Source organism: Lissotriton helveticus, chromosome 11 (assembly GCF_964261635.1).
Source record: "Lissotriton helveticus chromosome 11, aLisHel1.1, whole genome shotgun sequence".
Lineage (NCBI taxonomy): Eukaryota > Metazoa > Chordata > Amphibia > Caudata > Salamandridae > Lissotriton > Lissotriton helveticus.
Window position 1 is genome coordinate 1,010,384,936 of NC_136072.1, and position 13,301 is coordinate 1,010,398,236.

The 13,301-nt window shown below is 44.8% G+C and overlaps 1 protein-coding gene across 1 annotated transcript in view; it reads left to right on the forward strand.

The window, feature by feature from the left end:
- SART3 (spliceosome associated factor 3, U4/U6 recycling protein) overlaps positions 1-13,301 on the forward strand; it is a 542,493-nt gene that overhangs the window by 440,727 nt on the left and 88,465 nt on the right. The window contains exon 18 of the mRNA XM_078667411.1: positions 12,909-13,096. Coding sequence (XP_078523537.1) covers positions 12,909-13,096 — 188 coding nt within the window. The remainder of the gene's footprint in view (positions 1-12,908; positions 13,097-13,301) is intronic.

The following is a 13,301-nucleotide window of genomic DNA, read 5'->3' on the forward strand; positions in this document are numbered from 1 at the left end:
GAAGCTCCCCAGACCTTGCTGGTCTGACTTCAAGCCCATCATCACTTCCTGCGTGGATTGCGGTTACCAAGGCTTATTGGGCCCAGTCCGGATACCGACACAGCAGTCAACTAGATCCTTCGTGGGACAGCTCGAATCCAGCTCCTGGGAGTCGTCAACGCCTCCTGGTCCTCGTGGCTGCAGAGACAAGCTTAACCTCTTCACCTGAAATCAACTCGACATCGCCTGGTTCCTTCCTGATCACTGCCTAGTGACCCAGACTCTGTCCCCTCTGCTTTCAGGTTCTTCTCATCTCCGATCCACCCTTGGATCCACCCGGACACTTTTCCTCTGGTCGCCTGCAGCACTTCTTTGCAGATCTCCCTAGAAAACATCGACGAAACCCGACACGAAAAGACACCTATGCACTCAGCTTCCCTCAGTGAGGTAACTCGAGTACTCTGGTGCTCCCGTGGGTGTTAACTCTCGAAGTGTCCTAGTTTAAAGAGGTTTTACCGTAGTCCATCCGGAAGTGTCCTTAATAAGTAACTTTGTAACTTCTTCGTTCTCCATTAGAAGTCAATGGTAACTCGCGCTTGTGTTTAGACACTGCTCGCGTCTCCCGTGGGTCTCCTACTTCCTAACCTTTGGTTGTCTAGCTTAGCCCCAGCAATTCCCTAGGCCTATTCACTATTCCTGAAGTGGCTTTTATACCACTTACTTAGTATATGGTTTGTGAGGCCCCTAGGGAGAACTGTATGTTCGAGGCATATGAGCTGCAGATCGTACACTTTGCATTAGATCGCCACCTGGTGTTGGGCTCGGATGATTGCAGGTTGTTGTCTTCTTGGAGAAGTCTTTGTAGTCACGAGATAGGTGACTCCTCCCTTGGACAATACTGCGCATGGGCATTGGCTCCATCCGTATATTGTTTTTTTCCGCCACTGGGTTCGGATGAAAGTTTATCTGCTCGAAAAACACTTTTCAGCAACTTCGAAGCGCAAAACATCCTAAACAACTTTCGACATCGAGTATTATAACTTTCGATGTCATCCGCTCCATTCCGGTCATCGACGCGGGCCCTTGGGCCTATAGACATAGGTGCGGCCTACAACTCATGGACAGAACTCCGTTCAAAAGATGTCCGAAATGTTGAGCAAAGTTTCCACATAGCGATCACCACGAGGTCTGCAACCTCTGTCTATCGCCGGAACACGACGAGTCGACCTGCACAGCATGTGCCTCCTTCCGATCGAAGAAAACTATGCGGGATCGGAGGGCTTGTCGACACGAAATGAGGAGATCAGCCCCAGCACTGGAGGTTATCTACGACGACGGATGCGGAGCCGCAGACACCGCCTACCAACGCGCAAGGGTACTGCTGACAAAAACGTTCCGGATCCAGCCTGACGCCTGGGGATATTCTAAGGTAAGGAATCTAACACAAACTACTGTTTCTTACAGATCTATCGTTACTGAAGGTAAGTAACATGTGCGATGGAGCCTTTATCATTTTCTTAACTTTGAGACTGTTGGTAGAGCAGCTTGTGCATTTGGTAACCCATGCTAAACACCACTGGAAGTGGTACCTCAGCATGATGAGCAGTATTATAATTGGCTCTTAAAAATAGGGTAGGCACCTGGGGAACGATGGGGCTGGATGTCAGTCCAATGCCTTGCTTTCAAATTAATGGTTCTATTTTACCGGACAGTGTCCATTTTCCTCCCCTCCCCTGGCTTGTAGGACATTTGGCCCTGTTTTTTCTGCTGCAGTTCTTGGTTATTATTTTCCTTTCCCATGTCTTATGGTGTCCCTGTTCTTTAAAGACCATAGTCCTCAGTGGTATAATCTTCTTTTTCTCATTCACACGTCACCTCTCCTATTGCCTGCACTCTGCTGTTGCACCTACACCATTACTTTTCTCTGTATGAAGAAGGAAGTGTTGTGTTGAGATTGTGTGCACACCAGGAAGTGTGGCTGATGTTCCCCAATGTAGTGGTTCTCAGCCTGTCCACGGGTCTGCATGTTATGCCTGAGGCAAACAGCTACTCACTGCTTGTGCATGAAAATTTCTGATGCACCTTTGCAGGACTTGTAGTTTATTTTCTCAGTTGGGGTACTTATGGACACTGCTGCTACACGTTTAGAAGGGACAGTACCAGTAACTCTCAGCAGAGATATGGTACAAAACAGTAGCTACACTTCTCAGGAGGACTGCAACATTTTAAATGAGACTGCATAGACCTGTTTGCAGTGTGAACCTATTGTAGATTGCATGATGCACATCATTTTCTCAATTAGTAGTTGGGCTTGGAAAGCATCTAGTCTTGACTGAAGGTTTTTGGATGTCCAAAGTTAGCATGCTCCGAATGACTTAGGATGGCATTGTTACGAAGTCCAAAGTGTACCACCTCACATCTGCCATATATGTCTGGCAGTGATAAAGAAACAAAAAACTTTGAGGATCTTTGGATGTTTTATGCAGTCATATGGGCCTGGATAGAATTTTCTGAGTTTTCATACTATCTCTCAGGGTTCGGAAGATGAGAATGAAAGGTAAGCCTTTTGAATGCAATATTTGAACAGACTTGAGAGATTTCAGAAAGAGATGATGAACTTCAATGGGAGACCCAAGTTGTGGATCCACCAAGGGCCATCCCCTGAGGGCTTTTAATCCTCTAAGACCTACAATATACTACAAATATAGGCCATAGCAAGATGAAACACGAGATAGGGTGACTCAAAAAAGTATTTGATGCCAGGTCTACACTATCTGTCTCAAGGCAAACAGTGGTTTCCTTGACTTCAGCACTCAATTGCATTATAGAAGAGAACATTGTGGCAGTAAAGTAATGAGCGAACACGAAATGAGAGATATCAGGCAAGCTCAAACTCTGAAACAAGCACCTAGCATTGTCGCAAAAAGATTTAGATTTGTGCATCGAAAGCTTAAACTGCTCCACGCTGAATGCATGAGGTCGAGACAAAAGAATATTAAAAAAACTTTCTCACATAATTGTTTTGGCACCACAAAAGACATGAAACCTTAAGTATTAGTTTTATCTAGAAACAGTCAAAATCTCTCAAGGCTGATTCAGCCTCTATAAATGTCCATTGGGCAACTTTTCATGTGCCTCAAAATTATGTGAATAATGCTGATATTACACTGTTTACTCCCTAAGCGGGACCATAATAACACAAGGAGGTTAAGGAAATGTGCGATGATAAAAACATTTTAAATAACTTGTCAGATTCTCTTCATCTTATAGAGACACCTAGCTGCAGATTCCTTACCTTACAATAATCCCCAGGTATCAGACTGCATCCAGAGATTTTTGGATAGAACCCCTTGTAGGATGCTGGCCCTGTATATACTATTTTGGAAAAAAAGGAGAGGGGCCCCCTACTCAAAAGGGACAGGGCACCAAAAGACTGAATAGTCAAAAAATCAATTATCCCTTTAGAGATACTACATCAACCAAACATTCATCTACAGATGTCCTCTGCTATCATATACAGTCAGCAACGCACACATCAGGGGAACACACAAACTCAGGATGTCATGGCACTTATATAATTATGTAATAAAAAAAGTCAAACAATTGTTTAATAAAAACATACAATAAAATATCCTAAAGTACATTTGATATGTCATAAATAAAAACATGATGTATACACTTTCATAAATCGTTCAAATCCATACAACCCCCTGGAAAGGAATATAGTAAGACACTCATATTTGTCATTAAGTTGTTAATTTGCAACTATAGACAGCACACCACAGAGGGATTAATTATCTGTCCTCATATGTTTGTCTTTTACAAATTTAACTGAAACTCCAGCTTCGACTGGTTTTGGTGGATTAAACCCCTATGACCACCTTCATCAGGACAAACATATGATTAAATCTTCTCCTTTCCGTTTTTGAAATTCATTAACCCTATTATATAAGAAAAGTGGAGATTTTATCACACAGGGGAAAGCCTAATTAGTTTAAATATTTCAACTCTCCAATTTAATCTTTTTCTTATTAGAATAGTATAAGAGTTTTTAGTACAAAACCAATTAATATAAAATTAAAGCAATAATACAATTCTGTATAAAAAACACCAATAAGTACTCCAACATCCATAAGTGAGTTGCTCCGCTCATTCCTCCATGCTGCTTTCACCACCATGGTAAGTTGGGATGTTGGGGGTTGGCTAAGCACCGTTGGTTGGCCCGTCGGGTGCGGGGGCTCCTTTTAGGGCCAGATCTTACCAGCTGCTGGTCGTAGTTGGGGGAACCTTCCGATTTGATGATGCAGGCGTCAGCTGGAGGCTTGAGGCAGGTCAGGGATCGCTGGATTTTGGGTCAGGAACGCCGGGGAGACCTCCTTGTGGTGTTTGCCCACTCTGGCAGTGGACGGCTGGTCTAGAGTGGTGTGGATTCGCGGTTTCCACCCGGGGCCAGAGGTTGGAGATGAACAAATCTGGTGTTCACAGGAGACAGTCTTTGCTTTGCTAATGACCATTATCTGTTTGTGTTGCTTGAATTCTGTTTGAAGAGGTGAGGGAATGTTTGTGGGTGTGATGTGTGTGTGAATGCTCTCATGTATATACATGCACAAGGTAAGCTTGCACTGCGTATTCACATGTGGAGCATATTCTGTGCATGTATTTGTGTTGTGTGTTTGTGAGAGAGAGTGGTTGACGAATGAGAATGTAAACTTGCTACTAAAAAGTACTGCTGCACTCTGTCGTTGGTTCCCCCACCCTACTATCCAAACGTCCCTCCAAACGGAAAAGCATCTTTCTCCGCCACCTCCCCATTACTAAATCATGCAAAATCGCATATGGCTTCAAATTGTCCACCTCCCCTTCCCCGGCTTTCCTTGGCGAAATAGACATTTCCATCTTCAAATCCGGTAACATTCTAATCCAAGCTTCTGAAAACCATCTCACCAACTTTGAACAACACTTCAGCACCTTATCCTTCCTTGTCCCCAACCCCTCACCCTACAGGCCCTTTTACTATGTGTGATGACTCTCAAACCCAATACCCCAATTACCCCCCCTCGCTAGCAATCCTCCCTCATCCGAACACCTCAATAGCATGCCCAATTTCCCAAACCCTAGCTCTCTCTTATGACTTCTCCCCACCCACCTCTAGACACCCCCCTCCCCCACTTCTGCCTTCCAGCACCCTCCTCCCGATATTCCTATTATTCAACAGCCTGTTCCTATTTCACCTACTCCTAACTACCTTCCACCCCTTAGCCAAGATGTTATTATCCAGGATGTTATTTCACCTCTCCCCCCTCAAGCCCCCTTGCCATCTCAGGACACCCTTTATGACTCCATGCACTTCCTCTCCGAATACACGGCCATCCCTCCGTCCACCAACTTTAGAACGCCTCTCCACCACCCTCCTGAGCTCCCAAACCAAACCTAACACTCCACAGACCGCTCTCCCCGGATAACTCTGATCCGAATTTAGCACAGACCCTAGATAACATCAACAACTATCTTCTGACCTTGGCATTTGAACTCTCTCAGCTCAAGAAAGTTCTCTCCTTGTCTTCTGAACTCTCTCAACTCAGGAAAGATTTTAACTCCCTCTCCTCTGAAATCCGCCTTAACCGCACGATTTCCCCAAACCCGAACTCACAAAACAACTCCAACCCTCTACAGTGGAGAACCCTGCCCCGCTGCAACTGCACCCATCGACCCCACCGTGCCCTGATCCTACTCTCCCACTCTGACCTCCTCCACCTTTGTAACTCCTCCCTCCCTAAATATCCAATTGAACCGCACTCCACCCTCCCCCCCACCAATCTGCCATTCCCGTGATCTAGGGGACAAGCAGAACCCCTTCCTCCCCCGTCTCACCCAGGCCCCCAACACAACTTATCACAATTCAAACATGCCCTTCCCCCATAAACAACCCAAAACCCCTCACATGCATGCTGGTCAATTGCCGCTCAGCTGTCAGGCATGCGACTGAAATAGCTGAAACCATTCTCTGCTAAGACATTGATATTGCCTTCCTTACGGAAACTTGTCTCAAGGCCCATTCTACATCTATCGTTGACCTACTATCCCCCCCGGTTACTCCATACTTAGAAAAGATAGACTAGATAAAATTGGAGGTGGTTTAGCTATCATCTTTAAAAACGAACTTCAACTCTCGCTTGTCAAGAACTCTGACCCTGCCACGTTTGAATACCTCTGAGCCGAACTTAAAATCCAGGGCGCCACACCCATCCTCCTACACAATATCTACCATTCTCCCGGCAAATCCCTTCCCTTCGCTGAGGAACTTTCTGACCTCCTCACCCAATCATCACTTTCCAACTCTAAAAATCTCTTCCTTGGAGACTTCAACCTCCACTGGAATGATATCAAATACCCTGCTGTTAATCTCCTCACGGATCTTATGGAGATCAGTGACCTTAAACAAATTTGTCACTCCCCAACACACACCAAGGGGTCTACTCTTGATGCCATCATCACTAATAATGATTTGACTTCCCTTTCCAACATCATCCCAATTGACTGGTCTGACCATTCCCTCATCCTCTTCACTATCACCACTACAGCCCCTCCCCTCCAAGCCAAAAACATCAAACACAAGAAATTGACCAGAAACCTCTATCGTATCCCCCCCCGGCGAGCTAGAAACGCTAGAAACGAAGCTCAAAGCCCAATTCCTGCTAACTCCCCTCTCCCAAAATGCTAACACCCTCACTGAGCACTATAATAAATCAGTTACTGTGGTCCTAGACCAAGTGGCACCTCCCAAACTAAAAACCCAAAGAAACGTACCTTCCAAATCCTGGTTCAACTCTGATTTTAACAACGAAAGACGCTCCCTTAGGCAGGCCGAAAGAGCCTGGAGGCAACAACCGTCCCCCTCCCATCTAGCCCTCCTCCGATCCGCTAGGTCCAATTACAAAAAACACATCCTCAATGAAAAGGCCTCCTTCTTCCGCACACAGCTTGATAGGGCCAAAAATAGACCTAGAGAACTATTCAGCATTGTCAAAAACCAAACTTCCTCTGCCCCACTTAAGCTGATAGCCACTAACAAGAAATGTGAAGTCACCAGAATTGATCAATCCTTCCTCTTAAACTCCTCCTCCACCAACCCACTACCTCCCTATGACATTCCCCCTGATCCTCCATCCTCATCTAATCCTCCTCAGGTCCCCTCCCACCCGTTACCGTCTCACCTGAATCCAACCCCTTTCTTCCCCAGCAACAAAAAAACCATGCCTCCTGGCATAATTTTCATTAAACAAGAAACCCTTGAGACCAAGGATCAAGAGCCTGGCTTATAAGTAAATAGTATTCACAACACGCATTGGAGTTGAAATAGCTGCAATTTACAGAAGAAAGAAAATACTTTTTCTTTCTTGTGTCCCCTCACTCACCAGGGTTTCCCCACGGTGATATGCTTCATCATTGGGGCCATCCCAGCCCTCTACTGACTGGAGCGTGCTGCGACTTGTGAACTACGTAGGAGCACTTTTAGTGATAGACTATGTGTGGTGCAAGGTGTGTTGTGAAGTGGAGTGGTATTAATGAAGTGGGTTAAAACTACCTACCTACTGAGCTACAAATGATTTATTCTTGCTCCTGGGGGGTACATTTAAAAACGGGGTTCTAGGGATCCTACTGACAATGAGTTAGGTGTGCCTAGCAGTTTCTGTCAACATGTTTCGAGCTTCCCCAAGCTCTTCTTCAGGATTACGCAGGGACCAGCCCTTTGTTCGCCACTCCTAAATGTGCTCAAGTGAGATACTAAAAAAACGAATATTATTTTAAATGCTGCAGTAATAAGGCATGCATTAGTACAAACGCTAATAATGATCACGTAGTACCTGTAAAAGAAAAGAAAAACACTGTATGGTTAAGGGGGGGAGGCCCCCTCAGTATAATGACATATTTCAACATACACCATCCACAGATCAATGAATTGTCTGTGCTTTTCAGTCCATGCTTGAATGTGATAAAAAAAAAGGCCAGATGCCGTGTGATTAAAAAACCGTGTCTCTTAACATACTTTCATTCACACTCAGTGATTAAGCATACACATACAACATAATTAAGTGAGACAGACCATTACATACATGTAAAGAGACCTAACTTGGCCCCCTTGGTCGTGGAGTGTTGTTCGTATCCCTTCCAATCTAGGGAAATAATAGGGGAGAAAAGTTGCCGTTTAGTATTCGGCAATGCTATGGCGTTGACGTGCCGCGATGTTGGTAACTGGTAGCACTGCCAAAAAAGTACATGGTGATTAAAGTAAGGGTCGCTGTTGTCCGCTCTCGGTCGGGCCCAGTGGGGGTGAAATTCACTTACTTGGAGCTCAGGATAGCAAGGCTTAGTAACCTACACTGCAACCTCCGGACCGCATCTTGAGAAGTGTGCGTCCGGCGGTTGTTTAAATGCTGCTACTTCCGCGTTGTCATCGCGGTTCCATCTGGACCGTGAAAAACGTCTTCCAGGTCGGGAAGGGACGTTATGTCGGCCATCTTGGGGGAATTATTATTGAAAAACATACCTTTAACAATTGTATGTTGGAAGCTCGTTTTACCATAAAAGTTATTTATCGGTGATCTACTGGATGTTCAAGACCCGAAAAAGTAATTTACCCTTTTTCAGGAACGGGAAGATTTTCTAGCGTTTCGGGGTATATAGCGTGTTGAGATCGTTATAAAAAAGGCGAGGGGCCCTTTTTGAGAGGCGTATGGCCTACTGAGGAGATTCAGAAGGAATAGTCAAAGAATCTTAAGGATAGACACTGTTCACTCTCCTTATATATTCATAAGGGAACTGCTAGTGGAGCCCATATTGTGAAGCCCATATTTTGAAAGTCATGCATGCTCTTTATAGCCTTAAATAACATGGGTGCTATATTAGAAATTCTAGTTGCCCAATTGTTATTGTAGACATAAGTGGTGGTAACTGTACTCTTCCTCTACCAACATTGCCATTAGTATCCAACATCATGAAACATGGTGCTGCTCGGTCTAACATCAGACACATTCCAAACGCACACAATATTACTGAAGCATAGAGTCAAACCTCATCAAAATCCCTTCATATGAGTTGCCCCCATGGTATATCGTCATTGAGGCCTTGGGTGTCGGAATGCAACCTAAAAACCCAGCGTTGTTCCTTCTCAAGTCGTTTTTTTATCCATGTGTGTTTGGTTCTGCACAGTTTCAAGGACCACCCACCTCATATCATTCGGGGGGTGTAATTTTTCAAGGAAATGTCGTCATTTTGGTATTGGTACGTTTACACCTTAAGTTACTCCGGTGCTCTGTAATGCGTGTGCTGACCTTCCTAGTTGTCATACCCACGTAGTGTAAGTTACAAATACAAGTGATGATATAGACCACCCCTGTTGTGTTGCAATTAGAAAAAGATCTAAGGTCCCATATCAATCTAATATTGAAATGGATTTGTTTTGTTGCTGTGGTCAGGTGGCAAGCGCTGCAGTTTGTACAGGGGTAATGGCCTGCAGGGAGAGGGTGTAGCAGGCGTGCTGCGGCCACAGAGCCCTTTGGTTCTCTTGGTCGTGTGTGGACCACAAAATTCCTCAGATTTTTGCCCTTACGGTGGCTGAACATTGGTTTTTCAAAATCCAAGTCCCTGCTATTAAGTGTTCTCCAATGTTTCTTCACTATTTTAGCTACTTGGTCAGAGGCCACCTTGTAAGTCGTTATGCAGATCGGTCGTTTTTTGGTCTTTTCGTCAGTGATCTTGGGTTCTAAAAGTGCTTCACGGTTATTATTCGAAGCCCTTTTTTTTTTGGTTTTTGCACAATATTCCTGGGGTAGTTTCTTAGGAGGAGTTTTTCACTCAGGTCTTTGGCCTGGACCTTGGAGTCTCTTTTTTGGGAACAGTTATGTCTAAGACGTAAAAATTGTCCAAAGGGTAAATTCTCCCTTAGTTGTCTCGGGTGGAAACTGTCGAATCTGAGAAGACCGTTCCTTTTCACCCTGTCACAGAACAAGAAGTTATGTTATGTTATGTTGTCTTGTAAAGCGCATGGCTACCCCAGCAATGGGGCGTCCCAGCGCTGTAGACCACTGGGGATCCCGTCCTGGCTTTCCCTGTGAGATGATCCCTGCTGGGTATCTCCAAGGTGAAACCAGGCATCACCGGTGTATGTGGGGGGTCGTTGTGGAGATGAGGCAAGCTAATGCCCAGGGTTGCCAAGTGTGATCCCTAGTTAGAGTAGGCACCGAAGCGAGAATTATCGAGTCCGCTGACCCTGGTCCACGACCCTGCCGCGTCGGGAATTGAACCCTGGTCCCGGGCCGTCCTCTGCTTCCGGGTCTGCCGCCTCTAACCAGTGAGCCACACCACTCCACTCCACTCAAGTCTATTACATAATCTCGAAATCAAACCATCTTCTCACACCAAAGACCCTATGCCCTCTAACCTTGTCCTAGACCTTAAACATATCATTGCCCCTCTCTGGACAACCATTATAAACTCATCCCTGACCACCGGGTGTGTTCCCGCCTCCCTCCAACTGGGTCAAATCACACCCATCTCCCAAATCCCCAACGCAGATCCCAGTGACCTAAATAACCTCCGACCTATCTCTACCCCCCCCCCTCTTCTCTCCAAAGCCCTTCAAAAGTGCCCCCTGCTCCACTGGACAATCACATCAACACGTTTGACCTCTTTGACTCACTGCAATCCGGCTTCAGAAAAGGATGCAGCACAGAATCTGCCATGCTCAATATAGTGGATGACATTTGTCACTCACTTGACAATGGTGAGTCTTCCCTACTTATTCTCCTCGACCTCTCCGCAGCTTTCGATACTGTTAACCATTCTGCCTTACTTAACACTCTCAAAATCCGCTTTGGCCTCAATCGCCATGTCCTCAAATGGTTCACCACCCTTCTCCAACACAGAACCCAACAAATCAAAATCGAGAACTGTCTTTCTAACCCCACTCCAATCACCCTCGGTGTACCCTGGGATCCATGCTCTCTCCCGCGCTCATCAGCTTCTTCATGGAACCACTCACCCTCTTTCTCAAACGAGCAGGAATCAATTACCACCTCTATGCTGACGACACTCAACTTTACTATAAGATTACATCCCACTCTGATGTCCTACATCTCAATGACACCCTATCCAAGATCCAACCATGGTTCCATCACAATCATCTTAAACTCAACCCTAAAAAACCTGAAATCATTCTCTTAGCCCCTAAAAATAACCCTCTCCCCATACTAAACTGGATATCCGACCTTAATGCTCTCAACTGCTCTCTCACCACTACCAACTCAGTTAAATCCCTAGGCATTACCATTGATTATAACCTCACTCTTTCCTCCCACATAAAAACCACAGCCAAAGGAGCGCTCCTCACTCTCCGCCATCTCAAACAAATTAAACCCTTCATTCCGGCCGACAACTTTAAAACTGTTGTCCAATAGCTGGTCCTGTCTAGAATAGACTATGGTAACTCTATTCTCACAGGAACACCTAAAATCCATTTTGCACCTCTCAAATCTGTGCTCAACCTAGCTGTTAGACTTATTTTTGACTACAAATGGTTCGACCACATCTCCCCCACACTTAAAACACTCAAATGAATTCCCATCGAAGATTGCATGTATCACACATAAAGCACTTCACCAAAACACCCCACGTTACCTCTCAGACAAACTACACAAAGCAGGCTGCACCCGACCGACAAGGAGTACCAACGCCCTCATACTTATTCCCCCTCTGCTAAAAAAGAAAAGCACACAGGCTCGATCCTTCTCTGGAAATGCTCCGTCCATCTGGAACGCCCTGCCTAAAGACCTACGCTGTAACCCTTCCTACATCAACTTCAAAAGAGACCTCAATTTGTACCTCCTCAACAAATATTGGGGTCAATAATACCTACCTCAGACACCATCTCCCGCTCTTCACCTCATCAGGCTCCCCTCTCTTGCCCTCCAACTCTCTCACCTCTCCTTTCTCCCTTCTATCTCCCCTCCCTCATGCTACTACTTCCCCTCCCCCATACCACCCTCCCTGCCCCTACCTTCAAGTATGACATCTAGACTCTAGCAAGGCCTCCCTCTGATCTCCCACTCCCCTATTCCTCTAATCTCCCAATCTCCGTATCTCCGTCCTTTACCTTCTCTTTTTCACTCCCTCACACCCACCCTCATCTAATCACCCTCTACCCACATGAGCTTATCATTGTACTCTTGTAAATAGCACTCGATTTTATCTGCTTTTCCTGTTATATTGGTTTGTATGGCAATGTTTTTGACCAAATGTAGCAATTACTGTACCTCCTTACGCTCCTGTAAAGCGCTCTGATGACTCTGGGTCTAGCCAGCGCTATATAAAACCTTTAAAATAAATACAAAAAATAAAAATACTATTTTACGAGGGAAGCATGCCCAGCTGATATGCATCTTCTCTGGGGGCTTGTTCTGCCTTATTGTGTGCTCACCAAAAATTCTGACACCCTCCGCTTCCCAGCTGCACTCTGCACTTCCCCTTTACACTTTACTCTCCCCTTTTCACCTTGCCCCCATCATAATGCCAGTCATTTGCCATTTCTATTGCTATAAAATATTAAAGAACCTTAAATAAAATACAGCACAGATACAAATGGGTAGCAGCAGTGCAAGCTTACACTCCCTTAACACAAACCTAGTACAGGATAGGTGGCATCAGTTTATGCTTCTTTACACACAAAACGGGCAAAGTACAGCAGCAGTGCGGAATCCTCTTTGTATGGGGAAATAAGCATTGACTACTTCTACCCAAGTATATTTTCTGTGAACATCTTTCTAGCATACAAAAGGAAAAGCAATTGCAAAAGATAAAAAAAAATAGAAAATGATTTCCTTATTACAAAGGAGTGAAAATCAACTCACCAGATGTGACCCTTGTTTTTTTAGGGACTTGCCTATGTAGAATATGAAAATGAGGCTCAGGCTTCACAGGCGGTATTGAAAATGGATGGTACTCAGATTAAAGAACACACCATTCAGGTGGCAATAAGTAATCCTCCAAGAAGAAAGCAGCCAGACATGCAGGAGATCGCAAAACAATCAGCATCAATGGTTCCTCGACAGATCTATGGAGCGTAAGTTATTTTGAAATTATTTTCACTCACTATCCATGATTCTCAAGTTAATTTAAGGGCTCTAATGGATCCGATGCAGTCGCATGAAAAACTCTATTGGAAAATTGATTGAGTGGCTTATCAGTATTGCTCTGCCTGTTTTTTTTTTATAAATCTTTTTATTGAATAAAACATAAACAATACAAAAAGGAAACAAATAATAAAA